General features: G+C 43.3%; 1 protein-coding gene across 1 annotated transcript; it reads right to left on the bottom strand.

Annotated features, from left to right (window-relative positions):
• Nucleotides 1–128: 128 nt before the first annotated feature.
• Nucleotides 129–18,607, bottom strand: LOC132996716 (ATP-binding cassette sub-family C member 4-like). The gene is made up of 31 exons (XM_061067052.1): nt 18,404–18,607; nt 17,528–17,638; nt 14,029–14,149; nt 13,622–13,846; nt 13,317–13,406; nt 11,758–11,921; nt 10,769–10,894; nt 9,551–9,800; nt 8,672–8,779; nt 8,472–8,561; nt 8,169–8,360; nt 7,379–7,473; nt 7,100–7,186; nt 6,354–6,450; nt 5,308–5,502; nt 4,919–5,056; nt 4,794–4,831; nt 4,590–4,711; nt 4,336–4,482; nt 4,102–4,181; nt 3,255–3,405; nt 3,032–3,151; nt 2,839–2,949; nt 2,621–2,721; nt 2,113–2,304; nt 1,868–2,023; nt 1,625–1,714; nt 1,247–1,419; nt 1,049–1,154; nt 799–933; nt 129–705 (listed from the first exon to the last, which is right to left on the bottom strand). Exons 1-31 carry the CDS (start codon nt 18,475–18,477, stop codon nt 628–630), a joined length of 3,963 nt encoding a protein of 1,320 aa, XP_060923035.1. The 5' UTR covers nt 18,478–18,607; the 3' UTR covers nt 129–627.
• Nucleotides 18,608–24,029: the final 5,422 nt, after the last annotated feature.

Raw genomic sequence — 24,029 nt, 5'->3', positions numbered from 1 at the left:
CAGAACAAAGCTTTAGCTCCAGATATTTCTGTGCTGTTGTGGAGAATCTCCCGCTGTCTGAAAATGGCTCTGAAGTTGAATCTCAGTAAGAAGAAGCAGAGAGTAAATAGAATCACAGTACACTCTGATTAAAAGAAGGACATGTATGTGTTTATGTAGCATTTGAAACAACAGAGCACAAACATGTGAGATCGTCGAAACACGTGTAAAAACACTGACAAACTGAAAGTGTCAATTTGAACAAACAACGAGGATACTTCAACGCACTCCAGCTCTGTCGCAGCAGCCGTTTCCACCTTTGTAAATTCAGATCTGTTCATTAATCCTGTGCAATCACTCATATTTACAAAGGCAACTTCGACCAGTTATACGTCAACATCAACATGTACAAAATCAAACCTAAAATAAAGCTTGTACAGTATTTAAAAGGATTACGAGGCCATTTTACAGCAGTTTCTCTAAGGCCTCAATTTGTTTACATATAAATAGGAGGCATAGAAAATAAATAGTGTCTATATCAAGTTTTTACAGCAGTGGTTTCAAGGCTCCCAGCTTGAAGGAAACAGCACCATGTACGTATGGTTGGCTCAGGCACTTTGTGAAGTTCTCTGGCTTTTCTCCCTGAGCTCACATGGCCGTCTCGGAGATGATCAAACTATATTCGTGTCCGTTCGGTATGCTGGTGCGGTCTCTCTTCTCATATGCCTGAAAGTACATCAACCACCAAGTGTCAGTTCAACGTTACATACAGAGAGAAGCTTCTCACAGCATATGATGTACACTGTGAGAGAAACTCACCATTTTAGCAGCCTCCAGTAGAGCTGCTGCCTCCTGTTTACCAGTCTGCTGCACCATTTTAGAGAAGATGCCCTGAGGATCTTGAAGGAGAGTGTAGGGTTCGTCGTAGGCATGGACCCTTCCTGCGTCTAGAACCTGGAGGCAAAATCACGTGTGGGGTTATTACCCTGGAAACTAGAGGGATATAGTAAATAATACAGAGACAATCTTAAGCTTTTACTGATCAGAAAATAGCAGCAGCAGGACTCACCAGTATCCTGTCGCTGTCTATGATGGTGTTGAGTCGATGAGCGATGGTGATAACGGTGCATTCTCTGAACTTCTCCCTTATGGTCTGTTGGATCAGTTCATCTGTCCTGCAGGACGACGGCAACGAGAGAAGACATCATGTTTAGAAAACTCCAGCCAGAGATGGGTAGACGTGTGATGCAGTGTGGGGGTGTAGTACCTGGGGTCCACGTTGGCCGTGGCCTCGTCCACGATGAGGATGCGGTTCTTCCTCAGCAGCGCTCGGGCCAGACACACCAGCTGCCTCTGACCCACGCTGAAGTTAGAGCCCGACTCAGCCAGAACCATCTCCAACTTCCCAGGCAGGTCCTCCACCACGGACTTCAGCTGCACCTAGAAAAACACGGAGAGGGAGAATCCGATTGATAAGTTCTGACTGTTGTACTGTTCTTGTGAACACGTCTCCAACATAAATATCTACTGCTCCTTGTCATGAGAAGTAATCCAGATGATCTCTGCAACGTTTGAACTGATTATTATATCATGTGTAACTTAATGGCCTTCTGAGTTAGTTGTAAACACTGCTGTGGTCACTGACCTCTTCCAGAGCGCACCACAGCTCCTCGTCTTCACGCTGGTTAAAAGGGTCCAGGTTCTTTCTCATGGAGCCAGTGAACAGCACCGGGTCCTGGGAAACAACACGGAGGAGAGGCCGAATTATTTCAAACTGGCCAACCACAACACACCTCAGGTTTTAAAACCCACTTCTCATTGTGTAAATGGATCCTTACAGATCTGTTGTGGTTGAATCTTGGCAAAGTGAACGTATCCTTTTCTTTACCTGAGGAATGATGGACATCTTCTGGCGCAGGTCATGGAGGCCGATCTCAGAGGTGAGAACCCCATCGATGTAGATCTCTCCCTCAGGCTCTGCCAGACGGAACAGAGCTGAGACCAGGGAGCTTTTCCCAGCACCCGTTCTCCCAACGATACCAACCTGACACCCAGGAAACACATCAGCTTAGCTTTAAGCTTAAATAAAGAAAACTCATGTGAAATCTCTATTTGATGACCAACATGTCGGACCTTCTCTTTGGGTCTGAACATCACTTTCAGGTCCTGCAGCACCTTCGGTCCGTCGCCGCCATAGGAGAAGCTGACCTTGTCAAAGGTCACCAGCCCTTTTTTCGGCCAATCAGGAGGAGGGCGCGTCTGGGTTTCCCAGGGTGCTTCACTCTCCAGTTCAGTGTACTCCATTGCTCTCTCCACTGACGTCATCTGAAGAATAGGTCACATGTACATGAAAACTTCGACTGAAGCAAGTAACCAGGACATCAAATCAACACTCACCGCTGTCGTTAGAATAGAAATAGACATACATATGTATAAAATACTATATTCATACATATGCATGTGTATATATTTGCACTTCAGCTCAATCCTAACCGTTTCTCCTCCAATACTCTCTGCTGGTGGGAGTGTCATTAAAATACACATTTTCTCTCATGTGAGACACATCCAACTTAATAAATCTAATTTATAAATCTTTTAAGTATCTCCCCTAAAAAAAAAGAAAGGAAAGTGAATATCTTACCATGTTCTCCACCTCTGTACTCTGCCTGATGCCCCACTGGAACATACCGATCAGTGTGACCGAGTACGACAGAACCAAACCCACAGAGCCAGCGTCCAGCTCTATGACGAAGGAAATCACTTTTTATTGCTATTCAGTCAACATCTGCACATTAGGCCTTTGGTGGATGACTGTACAAAACCACTGTTTAGTGTTAGAAGGTAAGAAATGTGCCTTACGATCTCTTAGCAGCAGGCAGCCAAACAGGACCATGATAACAAAGATGGCGCAAAGGCCGTCGAGACGGACAGCGAACCAGCGGGAGATGGTCAGGAACAGGAACCAGGACTCTGTTCAGGATGATTGATAGATATGTTAAAGATGCTGGAGACACACGAGAGCTTCTCACTGATGAAAAGTGTTGAGGGACACCTGAGTGGAGGTCCTGATGGGCATCAAACACATCCTGGAACCTCTGCTCAGCTCCAAAGGCTCGGATCGTCCATAGACCATTGAGAGACGAGGACAGATGGGAGAAGACGGGACTCCGAGCTGCAGGACAGACAACACAGGGAGCCTGAGTTTATAGTTTAAGTGGAAACTAAAGAAGTCTTTGAGCTGTGCTGCACACACTGTTGCATTGTGGGACACTCACTGGTGGACTCAAGGCGTTTGATGTCTCTGGAGGTCTCCAGGAAGTAGCGGCGGAGGTAGAGGAAGACGATCAGCAGGGGCACCACAGGGATGAGGATCCAGGGGAGCACTGACACCGCCACAGCGATCACCCCGAGAATCTGCAAGAACACCTGCTCCGAGAAGAAACACAATCATTCACATTAAGTCACTGAAATATTAAAGACATGAAACATTTCTGCGTTTCATGGTCGTCTTTCTGCCATTCTCTTGTGCTAACGTGCCACAGGAGGCATCCAGCAGAGGGCGTCAGAGAGAGCAGCTACCACCTCATGAGTCTGAACCACTGACACTCAAACTGCTTAAAATCAGATGAAGATGTTCATGTAATATCACTTTGGGGTTTTTTAACCATGAGATGAGGGCTCAGTGAATTAATGAGCACAGTTTTACAATGAAAGATTTTACTCATTTGAAGAAAAAATAACTAGAATCAACGTTTCAACATTTGCAATTTACAGAATTCGGAATGGAGTCACTGTGACCTTTGACCAGTGAAATCTTCTCAGTTCTTCTTTGAGTCCAAGTGACCAATGATGAAAATTTGAATAAATTCTTTGAAGGCACAAACTGTGTCTAATAATCAATGTGACCATTTCCTTGAGAATAACTGAACGTTTGTAACAAATTTAAAGAAATTCCCTCGAGGAGTTCTTGACAAATCGTATGAGACGGACTAACCGACTCCAGCCACTGGTGGTCTCTGTGGTTATTGTTGCGGCGGCCACATATTAATCAATGAATCGGCATCGAGAAGTGTAAAAATACTTTCGCCGGAGAGAGGACATTGCGATGTAGTCTTTCCTCACCTGAGTAAAATCCACAAAAGTCCAGGGCATGTTGGAGTCCAGCTGACCCATGTCCTTTGTAAACCTGTTCAGAACTCTTCCTGAGGACACAAGTCAAACATCACAGACATGAGAAACACACAAATGATGTCACAGAGGAAAAGCAAGGCCCATCATTAGAGTGAGAACCGAAAAGTTATTATTTTCTCACACTTCTTTGCTTTTCTGCTAAATTTAACGAGGTGCTTCACTCACCGATGGGATTCGTGTCAAAGAAGCGCACAGGCGCTCGGAGTATGGACTTGAACATTTGGTCGTGCAGAGCCTGGGCACTCCTCACCAGCATGTTGAACATGAAAACGTTCCTGGCGAAGCCGAGGATGATGGTGGCTGCAGTCAGACCTGTGAACGCAGCAGCACATTGCCCTTCACCTCACTGAGGAATCACGCAGCGGCCACGGTGCAGGACACATGTCGAGCCCAGTGAAGAGCAACACCTTGTTTTTTACCTGCATAAACGCCCAGGTAGAAATTGATATCCAGCTCATTGATATCCGCTGCCGTGACGTTCTGTCCGTTTATGATCGTGCTGTTAGTGTTGTTAGTGTTGAGCTTCTCTTGCTCATCAGCCCTGATCAGAGGAAATGGTGCAAATTAAACAAGTGCAAAAAAACGGCTGAAAGGACTTGTGAGATTTTTGTATGTATTCTTACCAGTATGCCAACCACCAGTCCTGCACAATGTACGCGACCTAGGAAACACAGGCATTGGTTTTAAGTGCACAGCTACATTAAATAACAACCTGCAAAAACATGTACGAGGTGAAATAAAACTGTACCTGAGCCAAAATGTTGATCAATAGGACGAAAACTATAAACACGGTGTGGGCTCCAGCTTTAAGATATTTGACGTACAGGCTCACTGCAATGGTTCCCTGAGATCGACTCTCCTCCGCCACGGTCTGCACAGCCTCTCCCTGTTGAGAGGATTTGGACAAACATCGTGATCAACGTGCACAGTTCCAGAGATGACACAAAACGGGTCCCATGAAGGATGGTTTGTAGTCGTCATAGAAAGAAGCAGAAAGGCGGTGCAGAGCAATGACTGCCATGAGATTCCTTCCCTGACTGTATCTCCATAATAAACCGTCTAACACAGTCATGCTCTGGAGAAACAAACGCAGAATATTTGTCTAAAAGTTTCTAGAGAAGGGACGATGTAACAAACCGGTAACTGGTCGCCATCATTGATCGAATGCATTGAGGAGGTGCGAGAGAGCGCAGAGTTCTGGGACAGAGTTCTGATCCTGCTGTGGACGTCTTGAGGAGCCTGCTGCTCCTCCTCCTCATTATTCAGCAGGGAGGTGAAGTCCACTCCAGACTGCTGCAGCTCAGTGTACGTCCCTTTGGCCACCATTAAACCCTGACACACACACACACACACACAGACACAGACACACACACACAGTAAGAACACACTAAAAACCTCCTGATAACATTTACAAGGTTAATGTCCGTTATTTTGGTGACTTCTCTACAAAAAGTTCTGCATTTGTCCTGTGGGTAAAAATAAGGAAATCCTAAAAGCAGTAAGGGTTTTATTTCCCTGGAATAAATAAAAACCCTGCCCATTTATCTCTTAATGAAATATGTGAAATGTCACCAATTGACCTGAGGATGGCGCTATAGGAAAGCTCCATTAAGTCCAATAAAAGTTAAAGACCACCTTGCCAGAGAAAAGAAACATCTGGAATAAGGGAAACAGTCTTAAAACGAGTCAAGATGCCAAATTAAGCAAATGCTGAGGAGATATATGATTTAAATCTTAATAATTGTAAAGTTGTATTAGTTACTAAAGACAATGATAAGAGATTGTGATGATGTTTCATGACTTCAGGGCTTCAGGATGACAACCACAGAGGAGGAGGGATCAGCTAAATGGAAAAACAAAGATTCTTTATAAAGGTGGTCGGGGGGGGATAAGACAGTCACAGGAAGGATGAGACTTTATGCAGCAGATGAGGTTACACTGAGGTGTTACAACAAAGAAGTTGCCCCGGAAACCGACCTGAATAAAGACCCTGACGCAGCTGTTGGAGAGAGAGAATCTTCTATAAAAGCAAATAAGTTGTAAAGCCAAAATAATTTCAAAAATTGACCAGCTGTTGACATTTCATTATTGTGGAATATTCTAAACTAAAAATGTATTCATGTGATACAAGTGTAAAGTCTTTATTTTATTGTTTAACTGTTAATACACAAATTAACACAAACCTCCTTGAGGACCAGGATCTCATCAGCTTTCTGCAGGTACTGCAGCTGGTGGGTGACCAGGATCCGGGGCTTGTTCTTCAGCAGGCCACAGATGCACCTGATTCATGGACACAGAGGAAAGATCATGTCAGAACTACACACCTGAGGTTGCATGTCTCAGCATCAGTACAGTTTCAGTTTACGAGCATTTGTTGTTCCAGACTCTCTCTGGAGCTTTTACTCGGGGCTGGCTGCAGAAGGTCCAGAGGCTCTAACTCACAAAATGTGTGTTCTCACATACAGCCCCTCATATCTGAAAGCAGCTCAATTTTTAAAATTTAAAGAAATTCCCTAAAGGAGATATCTTGAGTTATCATTTTACAAACACAGGGCAAGTGTTAAACCTTGAAACATGAAAGAGCATAAAAAATCCTCACAAAACCCAGGGAACCTTTCAAGTCCTTATTACGGCTGTTATTCAAAGGGCTGTGTTATCCAGAGGAACAGTGACAGGAAGAAAGGGACCAAGTTGAATTGTCTGACCCCGGCAGCACCGCACCTCTTCCTGGCTCAGATCTAAAACTTTCCATCAGCTTGAACTCACTTGAGATGCAACACTAACACCGCGGCTGAAATCACTCAGTGTAAACTAAAAAGCCAGAAACATAAACAGTAACCGTGCAGATACTTCCCCTTCAGAACTGTTGGCCTGGAGAAAAGAAGAGTTTATTCCTGAAAACACAGAGTTTACTTCGGAGGTCACTCACTGTTCAAAGAGGTGTCTCCCGACCTCAGCATCCACAGCACTTAACGGATCGTCCAGGAGGTAAACATCCGCCTCCTGATACACGGCCCTGAAAACAAACGTTCCATCAGCGACTCACAACCAGGGACATTTCAGTCACAGTGATTTCAACAAGTATACGAACTGGAAAACAAGGCTCCCCTGAACAACACTGTCATTGAAACACTGGAGCAGACCTTTCTGTAAGTGAATCAAAATGAGATCTGTCATTGGTCAGACCTCCAGGTGACTGTTCTCTTACCTCGCCAGGTTGACTCGAGCCTTCTGCCCCCCGCTGAGCGTGGCTCCTCGGTCTCCGATCAGCGTCAAGTCTCCGTCTGGAAGCAGCTCCAGGTCCTGAACATCAGAACAGCACAGAAACAGAGGAGTGATCATACTGAAACGCAGAATATTACACATTTTTCGAGCATGTGGAACTCTTTATACTTCGGTAGCTGTTAACCCGTAAGACAGTGGTGCTCGTGGAGGAACATGTCTTAATAAAGTCTAAACACAAAATAAAAGGCACGATTTTGAGTAGCATCTGCACGAGAAAGTGTCACGTACAGAAAGAAGAGAGAAGTGTAAGTATCGTATGCTCAGAATATTTATATCCATATGTATATGTAGACAGTATTGACACTATGATGAGAATGTTGCTGCTGATAGAGGCCATAAAGCAGCGAATCTCACACCACTCTCTGTCTCTGTAACTTTTCACCCACTGAATCACGACTGTTTATGGCTGCAATGAAAGCATTTGATAAAAAACCCTTGACTTTATCTCATCTCATTTAACACGCTGCTATGTGTAGACATTGTCACTACTGTTGCACAATGAGACGGCTCTAAGAAACATGTCTTATCTATATTCTGTGCTGTTTGTAATTAAAAACTCTCCCTCTGGGCACCAGATGTTCTGTATTTATATCTCTTGTGTTATTTGTTCAACCATCTGTCATTTGTCTGAAGTGTGAAAGTAGAACCTTTTCATTTCTATGTACAAGTCAATTCTTCATCTATTCGAAGACCGTAAACAAACCGTGTCTCACCCTCTTTAGAGCGCAGGCCTTCAGGACTCGCTCATACTTCTGCGGGTTTATCTCTTTCCCAAACAGGATGTTGCTGCGGATGGTTCCAGGAAACACCCAGGGCTGCTGGGAAGCGTACGTCAGCTTACCGTTGACCTTCAGCAAACCCTTTTCAACGGGCAGCTCTCCCAGGATGGAGCACAGGAGGGACGACTGAATGACACATGGTGAGGAAATGCATGAGCTAATATACTCAAACTCCATCGTTTTCCTACAAGTCACTACCGTGTCTCCCCCCTGAAACCATGACATGTGATAACTGACCTTTCCAGCTCCTACTGGTCCGATTACAGCCAACAGCTGATTTGACTTCAGATTGAAAGAGACGTTCTGCAGAGATGGAGAATCCAGACTCTGTAGGAGGCACAAAATGGATTCAAACATTAACCCAGGAGCCAATGTCCATAAAGGAAATAAACACAACTATTGTGAGTATGTGAACTAGTGAGAACAAACTATGTGACCTTGTCCCAGAAGCAGAACAGATCCTGGATTTCAACAGATCCGTCCTTCTTCTCCTGCTCGGGCAGAGCAACGCTGCTTCTCTCGATCTCACCGAGCATCAAGAACACCTGGACAAAAAAAATACAGAGAGCATGAGAGTCATGCAGTGAAACTGTCTCCACTACTGTCTCCACCAGATGGAGGTGGAACCTTTACGGAACCAGACATTACAGCTGTTGCCATGTGATAAAGCGGCTCTGTCAATAAAGTAGAGGTAAGTCACTAGCAGCCAAACCTGTTATATCAGCAGCAGAACTGAATGCAGTCACGTGCTGTCAACTCTGATCTGCTTGATGAACCTGTGACTGAATTAAAGTAACTAGGGGAGCGACGGCGTGGGAAGAAATCCATGACAACACCATGTTACCCATTACAAGGGAAGTTTTACTATAGAGGAGCATGTGTGTGCTCTGTTTCCTCTCTCTGTCAGATTTCATTCCAAGTATTCAAATATTTCATTCATCATCAAATTCATTTTATATATTGAAAGTTCATTCCATACATACAAAGGTTTATTCTAGATTTTCAAACGTTTTACTCCAGAAATTCAAGGTTTAATCCATATAATCAATGTTTATCTAAGGTTTAATCAATATATTTAGGGTTAATTCCATATATTCAAGTGTTATTTATTATAGTCAAGGTTTAATCCATATATTCAGGGTTTATTTTAAATATGCAAGGTGTATTTAAGGTGCATTTCAAATATGTAATGTTTATCCAAGGTTTATTCCATATATTCCTGCTGTCATTTATTATATTGAAGTTTCATGTTTTACTGCCTAATATAGATTTCAGGTACCAAACATCCGTATCAGTCAGGCTGTGTTAAAAAGTACCTGGATCCTGGAGACGCTGACACGGGCCTCAAACAGCCGCTCGATGGCGGCGGGGAAGAACAGCGTGACGTTGAGGCGCACGGCGGTGTAGAGCGACACCGTCACAAACACACGCGAGGCCGACATGGTGTTTCCCAGGAGCACGTAGACGGTGAAGGTGCAGAAGAGGATGACCTTGTTGGCGCAGAAGAAGGAGGCCATGTTGAGACCTCGCAGGTAGGAGCTGCTCAGGATCGCGTCGATCTCCTTCCTAAAACAACAGTTGTACCAATCACATCAATCTGATTTGTCTGCGAGCACTCAGAGTTTCTGTGGGACTGATGTGCCTGTAACGAGGGAAGGTGTCTGTCATATTTACCAATGTCCCATAAGTGCATCGTATGCAGATTAAGGTAGAAACAGATTGTGTCAGGCTGCCACTGAACACTGTGTGTGGGAAAAGGCTGCGTCATACATGGCCTGATGGTGACCAACGGGTGCAGCCAAACGTCCTCATAATAATGAAGAGAAACTAATCTAAATGGAAGTCTTCGTTTCATTGATTAATGAATTACCTGAATAAAACTCATCATCATCATCTTCAGCAGTGAGGAACAGTGTAATCATCCCCGACACAAACGCGAGAACGGAATTCCTTCAACCATTGGCTGTCACTGGCACGTGAGTGTTTTAAAACCAGTTCTGGTTCAACGTTGCACTCAAGACAAATATCCCTTTGCTTCCCTTTGTCTCTTAGAAAAAGAACAAGAAAACGACCCTTGAGCCACATAAGCTACTTTCTGCTGACACTCCTGGACTTCAGCAACAACCCTCCCCCTTTACAGCTGTTTGTTCCCTCTGCCAGGGCAGCAACATGTAGACAAACCACAATGAGGTAGAAACAAAGAACATTTATAGACAGTTTTTCACTATAATCAACTGCCTTTTCTTCCTCCACTGCGTAGTGACTTTCTGTAGGTTTCCAGGTAAACAAGCCGGCAGCAGCAGTGTTAAGGACTTGAAGGAATATTTGCATTGATGTCAGTAACTGTAAGTTTATCTCTTCAACAGCCCTCATATTGTTTCATGCAGATTTCCCCACGGCCGAGCTGCTTGTGGTCTCAACCCCCCCCCATCCCTGAGTAAATACCAGAACCAACAGTAAATATTAGAGATGCTGTAACTGTGCACCGTCACTTGTAATTCAAACTACTAGTTAAAACGATGAGATGTTTTTACCTTCTGACCTCAGTGACCAGAGCAGCAAATGGTTTCTCCCAGGCGTACATTTTGATGATCCTCATTCCAGAGACCACTTCATTCATGATACGGATTCTGCTGTCGGTCAGGCCTGCTGTCAGAGTCCTTTACAGAGAGGAGAACATTCACAGTGATTCATTACTGCAGGTTGCATAGAGTCGAACACAAACAGAAGCTTCATATCATTCATATTTAGTTTTTATGTGGACGTAAATGTGAAATTATTTCTTCTTCAGGCTATTTATAGACACGTGAAATCCCTTTGGATTTAACACTGCAGTCTGTAACCAGACAGCTCCAGGCTGTTTGTGTTGTGAGTCGATCATAACGAAGGATTCAGGCAGATTTGCAACCCTGTTACTTGAACCCTGTCCATTGTAACCTGTGCATGACACAATGGGTTCATTGACTTGGTACAAAGGCTGCAATCTGAATCAGGAGACATGTAACCGGAGTCTGTTAGCATGAATGTAGCCATTATGTAAAACAGCTGGTAACCATGTGATTTGGGAAACAATGTTTTCTGATCGTATTTGAATTCAAAGGAGTGTTTCCACGTCATTTAATGGAATGAGGCAGAAATAATCCAAAAACCTTTAATCCCTCCTTTATTCTTTTAGTTGGGTAATCATCCATTCATCAGTTATACGGCTCCTCCTGTGAGCGCTGGACACTAATCCCAAGTTAGCTTTAAAAGAGCTGCTGTCAGACCTGCACTGAACTCTAGAGAACCTGCGGACATTTGACAGGAGCGGACGTATGTGAGAACACGAAGGTCCAAGTGGGAGCCGCCAGACTTTCTGCTGAGTATATTGGGTTCCCCCCCCCCACCCCATTGCGAGAAGACAGCAGGAGATGATTCTCAGGACTCACTTAGGGCAGACTCAACATTAAAATAACAAAAAGAAAACCAATATCTACTCGTCAAGAGAGTTTTTTTGACGCCAGTGTCGATGAGCTGTAATTACCTGTATTTCGAAAAGAACCTTCCGAACAGGGACTGCATGGGCATCAGGATCAAGAGGACCACCATGCCTGCCAAGCACGACGGACCAATCTCCACCCACAGCAGCCCGACAACCACAGCGGCCTGGAGGGGCCCAACCCAAAGGAAGTGCAAGAAGATGGTCATCTGTTGGAGAGAATGTACAATGAACAAGCCATAAAAGAACATGGAGGTGCAGCACACAATTTATCAACAAATCGATGTCACAGCGATCAAAGAGTGTTCCTTGGGGGCCGGTGTCTCATCCCCTGTCATCGAGCATTCCACCCGTATGAGAAGCAGAGTCTCTCGACAGGAACTTTCTAAAGGCTTCAATCCAGCACTGGGTAATTATCAGCTCAGGAGTTTTCACAGCAGGCTGTGACCTACTGATATAACTGAAACTCAAACCCTCCACAGGACAAACGGGGGCTGGTGCCAGAAAGGCTCACGGCCAATCAAGTCTGAACTCAGGCTAAGAGAACACAGTCGGTTTCTCTGAACAAATTAGGAGAGCAAGTCACAACTGAATCGGGCCAAGAATTTAAACACTTCATCGGTCGTTCTTTTCATAGAATAAATTAAATTCAAATGCCTGAAGATTTTCAGTACATCATAGCTGAGAAACATGTGATTGACATCTTTTCATAGCGTCAGCGGAGAGACTTTTATTGTACTGGTTCTGCAAGATCTCACGCTGCATTTGAATGTTGTTGCGATTAAAAGGAACCACATTAGCTTCAGTCACACACATGTTCACATTAACAATGACTCTTCTGTGCACACTGAAGTTAGACACTGTGTGCCAGAGAAGTCAGTGCTGTGACCGATATACTTCCTTTAGGCAGGATTATCAACAAGGGTAAACATAAATTAGCATCTTCCGCAGAGACAACACTCGGCTGCAATCATCTCTAAAGACAAAGGAAGTCCTCAGGCCTGGATGACTTGCAAACTGAAGTCCCTGCACTAAACACTTGATCATATAGTTACTTTGGATGGCTTTACTCTGTGCTCCTGCACTACTGTTAGGAACCTTACAGTTCATCAGGACACCTGCAGAATATTATAAATTAGAAACCTCCTGTCTCAAAGGATGCTGGGAAACTAGTCCACGTATTTGTTAGCTCTAGACTGGATTATTATAATTCTTTATGATCAGGATCTCCCAATAAGTCTGTGAAAAGCCTCCAGCTAATCCAAAATGCTGCAAAGCAAGTTCTGACAGGAAGTAGAGAGATCAGATTACTCCCATCAGCTTGCCCGTACGATCCAAAGAGATAATAATCCTTGTCCTCAAGCTGCTCTCAGACATGCACCGATCAGCACAGAGGAGGCACATAGCCCTCCATTTATTCATCTTTGATTTATCTGATTACACTTCAGGTTGTAATTACTTCAACATTTTTGTTAAAAGGTAACTGCCTGACGGAGGAAGGGAGAGGAATGCACTGTAGGGTTTATAAAATCGTCAGCCAGCTATTTTGCACTGCCTTGCCCCTGCAGCAAAAATAACCTGTGTGCTTGTCAAAGTTCACGTACATCGTCAAACTTGTTGACGTCATTGGAAAGGAGGTTGACGATCTGGCCCGTGGTGGTCTTTCCCATGGCATGGTTGTTGAGACACAGAGCCTGGAAAAGAGCAGGATCATCATCAGTGAAGCAACAAAAACATCTACATCTTATATCTCACAAACACTATCCCACGCTTCAGCTATACATTAAATACAAATCCTCATAGTAAAGTAAAAGCACAAGAAGGCCCCTTTGTACCCTTGATATGCAAAATGAGCAGCGTTCAATGACCCCAACCAGAACTGAATATTCATCAAGAAGGAGCTGCTGACCTTCTTGAAGATCATGTGGCACAGGGCCACTCGGATCTTGAAGCCCACTCTCTGGAGCTGGTAGAAGTAGAAGTGATGCAGCACCGCCAGGATGATGGCGAACACAGACAAACCAGTTGCGTAGCCGAGGGCGTCGTGTAAAGCCCGGCTGTCGTTTGGGTCGTAAAATTCAAAGTACTGAATCATCTTCCCCAAGAGGATGGGCTGGGTCACTTTGATGATCTCCTGAGATGTGGAAGAGCAGAAAGTACAAGAAACGATAAGATTCATTACTGATGAGAATACTTATCATTGTGAGTTCTATGCTTAGGTTGAGTTTCCTGTTAAGGGGGAAACCTGAGTTGTATTCATCTATCAGGGTCTAACATCCCCTCACTGACAGACCAAGCTTCACTTGTTGAACTGACCTCCGCGATAGTGAAGAGTCCCAGCAGAGCGTATGGTTTCCAGTGGCAAAGGATGATGGCTTTCCCGAGGCTTGGAGGCCGCATCTCTTTGGAGGCCTTCTGGAGCTCACGGTCCCAGTATCTGTCGTGTAAAAAACAGTCATAAGAGTCCAGAGGAGTTGGAATCAAAGCAAGGCTTCACTTTCACTCAATAGCAGAGAACGTATCACCGCCTGGCGTCCACACTACTCCGGAGTTTTAGAGTCGCTGAAACGCAGAAGTTTGGAAAGGCTGCTGTTCTTCCTGAGGCAGCATCAAGGATCCAGTCATGAAGTAACTGACAAATAACAACACACCAGACTAAGTGCACTAAGTCATTGTTTAAGATCCCAAGCTTCACGACTGCTCAGTGGAGGAATTGTTTCCATAAATGTGGGAAACACCACAACTGCTTACTCCTTTTTTCAAGAGTGACCCAGAAGAAATCTTATCTCAGCTCTTTCCAACACCGGAGAAACAAAAAGCTATTTGACTGGTGACTGAGCTGAGACGCTCAAATACAGGATTTCATGCTCGTTCCACGGATAAAGTCAAATTTCAGGGTTGATTTAATGGATGATGATAAGCGACTACACGACCACTGATAGACACATGAATCAACCAGTTCTAAAGGGAACAATGAGCCAACAAGTGTTTCCTGGAAGACCCAACCAGTGCATATCTATGTATAGATCCAGAGTTTACACTGAAATTATGACACACACTCTCCAGTGTCAGTTCCTCTTAACAGCTCCAGAGTTACACATTTACTCTGACAATGTTTTCCACTTGTTCTTTATTAGTGAGGTTAAACTTATAAACTTCAATTGTGCTTAGTCATAATGTTGGAATTGTGTGTTTGCTCTGTTCAACCACATGGGGAGAGCAAAAGTGGTTGAACTTTTGCAAACAACAACTTTGCTCTCAGGGTCAAAGTGCAGTGAAGAGGTGCCAAAATCCACTGCTTCTAGTTCACCATTAGATAAAACATCACTGTGCCGCCTTTTGACCAACTTTTCATTAGCAACACAATTGATTTCTGCTTCATTTAGAGACCAACCGACCATGTTGGCTTGGACGGGTGCCTACGGTGCCACAGGCCGTCCCTTATTCAGCTGCAGGAGATTTACAAGATCCTTTTTAAATCCATCTCAAATAAAAGACTATAATAGCTTTAGTCTGGCCCTTCAAAAAACTGCACGTCTATTGTTTATTACTGTTTACTGACTTACATAACATTTTATCTTAGGTTGTACAGAGTTTAGAGATAAGAAATCTACACCAGTGTAGTTGATGAGTTTCAAGGGTTAACCTTTGTGGTGTGAAACCAGCAAAGACACTCGCCCTTTTTGTTTAGTTCTTTTTTTCTAAAAAAAACGAAATAATAACTTAAGTTGTCATGTGTCTTCAGGCCTTTAAGTATTCTGATGAAAACAGGGGAGAGAAAAAACTAAACTCTTTTTTCCTGCTTTATTCCAAATAGAGGTTATTTGTTACATAAAAGAGTGAAAGAGCAGCAAAGGTCAGGGGCGGGCAGGCCAGAACAGTGATGCTGAGCAATAGTTACCTCTGCCAAGGAGGTTGTGTTTTCATTGCTGTCTGCAGACTCCAGTTAGAACTCATTACATTTTGGAGCTGGTCCAATGATGGATCCAGGATCTTTCTCCCACTTTCTGAGATTGAGCATTAACGCAGGAGGTAGGAACTCTCTGAGTGCTCTTCTACTTTTCTGAGTGCTTCATGGAGATTCCGTTCTAAAGCATGAATAAACAAGCCCCCAGCCCCTCAACACCCTGACACATTGATGAATAGAGAAATATAAATAATACGATCACATTGGAAGAGGAAAGAACCGCACAGAACTATTTCTGACACGAAATGGCGCCCGGGCGAGCAGCAGCCTTTGCAGTCAATCTGTTTTTGCTCATCCCTCCACATGCAGAGGCTACAAACTCTCTGAGGCCTCCTTTCACGCAAAGTTAGACCTGACCCTCTCAGACTCTTTTAGCAGGAAGAACATGACAATAGATCTCCTGCTTGTTGACGTGACGGATTCATTCAGCCCCAGACCTCTCTGCGCCTGCCGGGGCCACCTGACCACAATCTGCTCCTTCTTCTGTCTCAGGGTCGACTGAGTGGATCCCCACGGTCAGGAGATTGGAGGGGGTCACACCGCTGACTATCTTCACCTCTGCATGGATGTTGTTGTTCCCACTAAAACTGTGCAGTGCTTTCCCAATAAGCCTGGAATCAGCACTGATGCCAAGCATCTCCTCAATAGGAATGAGAGGGTGTTAAAAGGTGGAGATTGGGCTGAGCTGAAGCGCCTGCATGGGGGAAATCAAGGTCCGACCGAGACAGAGGAGTCATACAGAGGGAAGGTGCAGCAGAAGCTTCAGGAGAACCACATGAGGCCTGGGAAGGTGTGAAAACCATCCCATCTGCAAGGAGAAGAACAGCAGCACAGCAGGTGGTGGGAGCAAACCAGTTCAACCACTTCTTCAACACCAACCTGAAGACCCCAGAACAACGTATATTGCTATGTTTCCTGTGACTTGGGACACTTGGGGGAAGTGAATGAATCTAATTTCAAATGAGAACTAGAATAACACTCGGCAAAGCCTGAATCTTCTCCAGGACCCAACATTCCACTGATCATCAGGTTCCATGCATGGTTTTGTTCTCACAGAGATGGATTTGAACCAAACTGTATTGTGGGTCATAAATGTTGTGAGTGTTTGTCTGAGAGAGAGCAGTGGGACAAAGAGCGCTGCACACGGCGACTAAATGAACCAACGGTGCAAAACACCAAGTTAAAGATCTTATATGTTGTGTTGAAAATGTTAATATTGTGAAAGTGGGGCAGGACCAGGACAAGCGCATATATTCAGAAAGGGATTCAAGGATGAGGGCCCTGCTCGCTCTAAAAGTTTTAAAGGAAACTTCACACAATACGAGCCTTAAAGTCCATAAAGAGTGATGTAAAGTATTTATAAGTCACAAACATCAATCTGATGTTTCACTCCTCACATACGACAGAAAATTATGTGCAATTGTGTTTACATTGTTATTTCCTTCTGCATCATAGTGCTGTGATGCCTTGCTTTACAGATAAGGGCAGTTTTGTTTTTCGTACTGGAAGCGGCTGTTCTGCCAACAACTGCATGGACCTGCTGTGAATTTAAGTGTTTGGTGATTGTGTGTTTCATTGTGTTCGCCGGCTGAGATATCCACTGATTAGGACACGTCTTTAGTCTCCTGATAAACAACAACTCCTCTGACTCGGGCTGTGAAACACAGAGTTCAGTCATGAGAACTCCATGTATACAGAAATCATGTAAATATCTTAAACCACAAGGAATCAAATATCTTTCACATCTATGACGAGTCAGGACTTACACTGAAATAAGTTGAGTGGGCATATCTGAAAGTGTGCAAACTGTCCCAACTGACTGGGAAGTTTAAATGAGTCTGTCCATACCTCTGCATTTCCTGACCCAGCATCTCAGAACTGTCCTCTGGAATCACTTGGAACATGTCCTGCTCCTCCAGCCTGCGTTTGTATCCAGTGCGGAACAGAGGGTTGAGCCACCTGGACGAGAAGGTTGGAAGGAGGTTTGGAGAAGAAGACAGAGAGAAGGACATCGTGTCAATAAGGGTAATTATGATATAAGAATATAACTGGCACACATGGAGTGCAAGTAGTTGTAAGATATTGTATAGGATATTATCCTATTTCTGGTTTCTAGCGCCAATAAATGTAATAATAAGTAAACCTGCGATATAAACGTGAGGAAACATCCCAATATGAATGCAACAGAGATGATGCAACAGTGTAAACAACGACAGAAGATATTCAGTAGATGTGGAGGATCTGTGCTGCGTTTGTAACATCTCATCATATCTCACCTGCAGCTATAAACACACTAATGCATCAAGATATCCCTGCTGCATGTTAAGATGCCTTAATAGAACTGTTAGAAACACACACATGTGGACTTTAAAGAACTTTTACTGAAGTCTATCTGTGATCTGTCCTCGTACAGATGGTTTATAAGAAGAGTTCCTCTCAGCTCTGAACTCTCTTCACACATTTGAATAGAACCAGAGTGTTTCTTGGTTGTTGCTCTGGTGCAAGGGGTAGTTCTGGACCAGGCAGAGTCGGGGATTAAACCCGGAAACCGAGGTTACATAAACCCGGGGGCTGAATCCAGATGTGCCCACGTGTTGACCGGTGTGAAACCAGCTGCTGCTTCCTCTGGTGGTGGGGGGGGGGACAGTGGTCACCTTGGGTCGGTGGGTTTCTCCCGGTTTTAAATCCCCCGCGAACTCCAGCTTACGTGAACCAGGAACTCACCAGAACAGAATCTTCGACCAAACACCCGCCGTCACCATCGGGTTGGCCCTGGCTTCTTTGCCGACCTTCTCCATGGTGGCTCCTCCTCCGGTGGCAGCGGACTCTCGTCTCTGCTGTGCCCGGCTCGCGGCTGCTGCTCCCCGGCGTCGCGCTGTCTCTCACATCGGTGGCACCCGGAGGTCGGAACCTTCAAGGTGTGTTACGTGTTTCTCACAACACACGAGGTGGAGGCACCGCTGGACCTGGAGACACGCCCCTCACACCCGATTGGCCGGTACTGCACCCGCTCTCCCCACCTGATTGGCTCAGCCCTCTACTCGTCTTTCACGGGATTGGCTCAGAACTTATGGACCGTGGGTATTGGTCCTGGTCGGGAAGCGCAAACAAACAAGTAAACAAACAAAATAAAGGAATAGTTAGGAGAAAATACTAAAAGACAAAGATCGATAAATACATGTAATTTATTGATCCCTGGGAAGTTCAGGTGTTACAGTAGGTACACAACACACCAAACAGGGTGTACAAATATAGGATTAAAAACTACACACAAGATATAGAATAAAACAAATATATATATATATATATATATATATATATATATAGAGAGAGAGAGAGAGAGAGAGAGAGAGAGAGAGAGAGAGAGAGAGAAATACAATAAATATATATATATCTTGAAGTGTGTCTCATTATCAATAATAAATGTAACCAGAGGGATCCAGTTCATCAGGGGAATATGACACAATGGTCATAGATTTACAGTTGAGGTATTAACTAAACATTTTCTCTCCTTCCTCTGAGATATACATACATATATACATATATATATATATATATAAACTCTGTCCCACAAGTAAGAAGGAAGTTTAAATGACAAAAAACATCACCAGATGACATTTTAGTTTCAATTTCACTCAAAGTGTTATTGAAAATACAAAATTAAACGTGTGATCAAAAAATATAAAGATAGACGATACAACATGAAGCCAAGATGTCTTGATTGCCCCCTGGTGTCTAGCTGCAGTGCAGGTTTTAAATCCTGCCTCCTTCATGTCAGTGGATTGAACAAAATTAAAAGTTACAGTACACGTCGATACAATTCTCTAAAAGATGGTTATCTCAAAGTTAAACATTTGACAAAATATTCAAACGTTCCAACGGTGTCAAAGTGAACTCAAGTATGAGGACATGTGACCTCTGGTAAACTTGTCACGGTTACTCAGCGAAATCTCCAGCTTCCTGTTTCTGCGTGAGTGCACTATTGCACATGCTTACACTCGTGTTTGGAAATATAGTCACTGAGTCATTCATGTTACGACAGTGGAGTGATAAGAGGGATTCTAAAGTTCCAGGCCTGAAACGAGGAGGTTTTGTGAGTCTTAACATAAAACATCCTGTCAAGTTTTCTTTGTGCTTTTGTCTTTCTGATCTCTTACACATACAGAGACATTTGATAACTCACTATAAATAAACCCTGTGTGTTCAATGACAGACGCCCTCCGACACCACAGGTGTTTCCAGAAATGATATAAAAGAACTGAAGCCTCCTCCTGTCTTTTCCACGTCCAAGGCAAGTTTGAGAGAAATCCAGTCACATGTAATAAAGGTGAAATATTACCCCAAGACCAACAATCTAATGATAACACACTTGATGGTCCTTGGCCCTCTCACCCTGCACGCTATCCTCCTGTTGATGTTTAGCCAGCACCGAGGGGGAGAAGGTCTGAAGGAGAGAAGCCAGCAGGAGATTATTACAGACAGCTGAACTCAGCCCAATACCATGAATCTGACTGTGGGGGATCAACAGACATTTCCCATGTTAAACCCGCAGAGTGAGAGGCCTGTTTTCTCCTCACTTATTCCCAGTGGTGGGAAGTAACGACGTAGAAATACTTCATGACTGTACTTAAGTAGATTTTTCACATATCTGTTCTTTACTTGAGTATTTATTTTCCTGACGACTTTTTACTTTTACTCGCTACATTTGAGCACAAATATCTGTTCTTTCTACTTCTTACATTCTCAAAATGGCCCGTTACTTGAGCAGCGGAGGTTGGCGCAACGTTCACCTTTACGCACGGCGCACCTCTCTCTCGCTCTCTCGCTCCTGCAGGAGCTCGGTTCAGTCTTTATTATTAGGACCCAGGCACTGACAGGCACTGACAGACATGAGGCCCTATTGAAATTGTAAGGATTATTATTCAGGCAAACAAATTGGCTTTTTGAGGGCTTTTATTAGGTGACTTTACATGATTTTTTGAAGGTATTCCCTTTTCGATTGACATTCGTTTTCCCTGTCCTGCTTCGTGTCAACATCTGCACATAAATACATAGCTCGAAGCAGCAAGTGGTTAACTTTTCTTAAAGACAATATTGGAAGTAGTTGGTTTAAACAAAAACTGTTGGCAAATAGACTATCATTGGTTGGCCTTGTCTACTTAGTCTTACACGTCCACGTAAACAAAACAAACAGATTTAAAACAAGTCGAGATGGAAAAACATACATCACGACCAATTATATAAGCAAATGCAAAAACAACTTTCAGCCAACCCAACCAAAAACAAACAATGTGTCGTGGACTACTGCATATTCACGCACACAATTCGGGTTTTTTAATGGACCTCGGGTAATCAGGCCCAGTTTTCCACTCACTATAATGCCAATATAATTTTTGCAAAGATTTAATATATCTATATATTGCCAATTCCAATCCTTAGTCGCCCTTTGTGCTGACTCAACACAACTTAGAAGATGTTGAGTCTTAATATATGTATTGTACAAACTGGCTAATGTGTGTACAACTTCAAGCAGGGTTGTGTCTTCACTTTGTCGTCCCTACAGGCAAGATACCCTACAGGTGTATTGTAGGCAAACCGACAAGGAGCTGCTGACAAAGGCAGTTGTAAATACAGGTTTGGGTGATGAGGGAGGTGGGATCAGCTGCGTGGGCGAGGACGGAAGCTGCGGAACAAGTGGAATTTTGGAAAGAAAAATGACAAATTAAAGAAAGTGCCACATCAGGTGGAGACATGGAGAAGGGCAGGTCTGGGGATATGAAAGAGAACACATAGCCATGGAGAAGTCGGGCTGGTTATTATTTATTTTTTTCAGGCAAAAGGAACAACTCATGCAACGCTTCAAAATGCATGTGCTCTCCTGCTCAGTGCTGCTTTGCAGTCCAAGAAATTTTTGAAATTGTATTTTGTAGATGGTACTTTCCAGGGTTGAGCAATCCTGGTTAGTGTTGAATTGCGTCAAGCAAGACACTGATAATTTATAAACTTCAAAATAAAGTCACCAAAATACTGTAACCAAATTTGCACCTTAAGATATTCAATTGGATGAATTTTGTAGATGTAATTTAGCATTCAAAAAAACATTGGTCTTCAATTATTTATTTACTTGTTCAGTCTGAAATTTGGCAGCAAAACCAGATTGTGTCCAGTGTTTTTGTTCTTCTCTGTACTAGCACTGTCCAGGCTGTTAACAAAAGAGAAACTATCTTATTTTGTGTGCCTAGTTTCCCTTTGCTGAGTTATCATAAGGGGCATTGTGTATCACTTCTGCTACTGATGAAAGGTCCATGTTTAGTGATATTTACAGACTTTATTAGTGGTTATTCTTTGGTCTATTAGTGTTCTTAGGTAGACTCAAGAGGCACTTGTTTATTCTGTTGTGTTGATTCTTTGTTTTCTCTAGAAGTTCAGATGCACTTGTCCAATACTATTTTAACTTCAGCATCTCGGGTTCAACATTTGTAAAATTATAAATTATATTTGTAGTGTTGTTATAATTTTTCAGTCAGTTGAACTAAATCCTGAAGAGAAAAATGTTGGGTTGTTTTGTGTATCTTTAGGCCTACTTTAAAAGCACTTAGCATTTTTAATTTTGGTACTTGTACTTTTACTTTTGATACTTAAGTACATTCCAACACCAGATACTTTTGATACTTAAGTACATTTAATATGAGCAACTCTAAGACTTTTACTCAAGTCATTTTCTGACGAGTGACTTTTACTTTTACCGGAGTCACTTTCAAGTAAGATATCTGTACTTTTACTCAAGTTTGGCTTTCAAGTACTTTATACACCACTGCTTATTCCCACAGAGAACTAGAGAGGAAGTGCTTCCTTTGTTCAACTTTCAGTCAAGATCCATGTTGCATGTGTTATTGTTGTGTGAAAGCTGACATGTGTTGTACATTTGTCAGTTTGATTAAACGGTCTTCATGTGTGAATAAGTGAGGAAACACGTGACAGAGGAAAGTTCATTTTTTAAATTGTAAACATAAAAAGTTACAGGAGGTGAGGAGGACATAGACAGACTTTTAACAATTCACAATTCAATTTAGAGTGCTGCCTAGTTTGTACACAAGTATGAGGGACATGAAAACAACAATTACAAGAATATAGTGTTATTAAGAAGACAGTCATAACATTATACAAATAAAGTCCTAAAGAGACAGAACATTTCCAAGCCAAGGAGGCAAATCACCAGATAACCATATATTCACGGCCTTAATGGGGTTTCATCAACAGGTTGACACAGACAACAGCCTGCTCCAGCTGCCTCAGTCATTAGCAGACTTCCAGGATGAGGTTCCCCTCTGAGTTTACTCAGCAACAGCAGCCATGGGAACACGACATCCAGGCTTCAAACTACCCAGGGATTTACGGAGCAGTGCTCTCAGCATCGTCTCGCTGCTGTTAACAGTAAAACAGCCTGTCTAGATTTGCTGGAATGCTGACGATGTGAACACTTAACCTGTGAACAGCTTTTACGATCCCAGGAAGAACAGGGTCAGCGGGGGCAAGCAAGGCTCAACCTGGAAGGTTCTGAAAATCTTGGTCTTATTTTTTGTATTATTTCCTCTGGACACAATCCCTCATTCTCCACAGAGATTAGATATAATCCTTGTTTGAAAGATATCTGTACTAAAATGGGGCAAACCAGTTTGTCAGTATAAAGGTTGTGAATTGAATTAATTATTACCCAGTCACCAGCATCATTGTGTTCACAGTGTTTTGGTCTTTCTCTGTCTCTGCTGCTGTTAGAGTCTCTGACTAGCTTGTCTCTCCACTAAATGTGATTTTCGCTCCGGCTACTTCACAGCCAAATAACTCCTGTGATCCTTAAGGAACAAACTAATCACTAAGTGTGTGTTCTGACTTAGAACAGAAACACTGATACAACCAAATAGATACAAGTACCCTGAGAACAAGAACAGAATTAACTATAGGAAAGGATTAACACTTTGTTCTCCCACTTCAGTATCCACAATAAGGGAATCGCCAAGAAGCAGTGTTTCATCCTCTGGGGACCACGAATGACTTTAATACATTTAAACACAAGCAGTTCCTCCTTCCTGCCACTTGATAGCACTGTAGCAGTGTGACTCCAGTTCAGGTAGAATCAAACTTCATTCTAACTTTTGGCAAAAGCTGCACTCATTGGTGCCGAGGACAAAAGTGGAAAACGTGCACACGTCAGTCTTTCATTCACAATCTCTCCCATCTTGTCTTCCTCTTCTGTCAAAGACTTTTCAGATCCTTTCAATTAAAGACTTCCTGCTCCTGCAGATCTCCTTGCAGACCCCATGGACACCGTGCAGAGTGATGACCCGTGTGT

The sequence above is a fragment of the Limanda limanda genome, chromosome 23, assembly GCF_963576545.1.
Source record: "Limanda limanda chromosome 23, fLimLim1.1, whole genome shotgun sequence".
NCBI classification, from domain to species: domain Eukaryota; kingdom Metazoa; phylum Chordata; class Actinopteri; order Pleuronectiformes; family Pleuronectidae; genus Limanda; species Limanda limanda.
The sequence above is the reverse complement of the archived record's forward strand: the minus strand, read 5'-3'. Positions and strand labels throughout refer to the sequence as shown.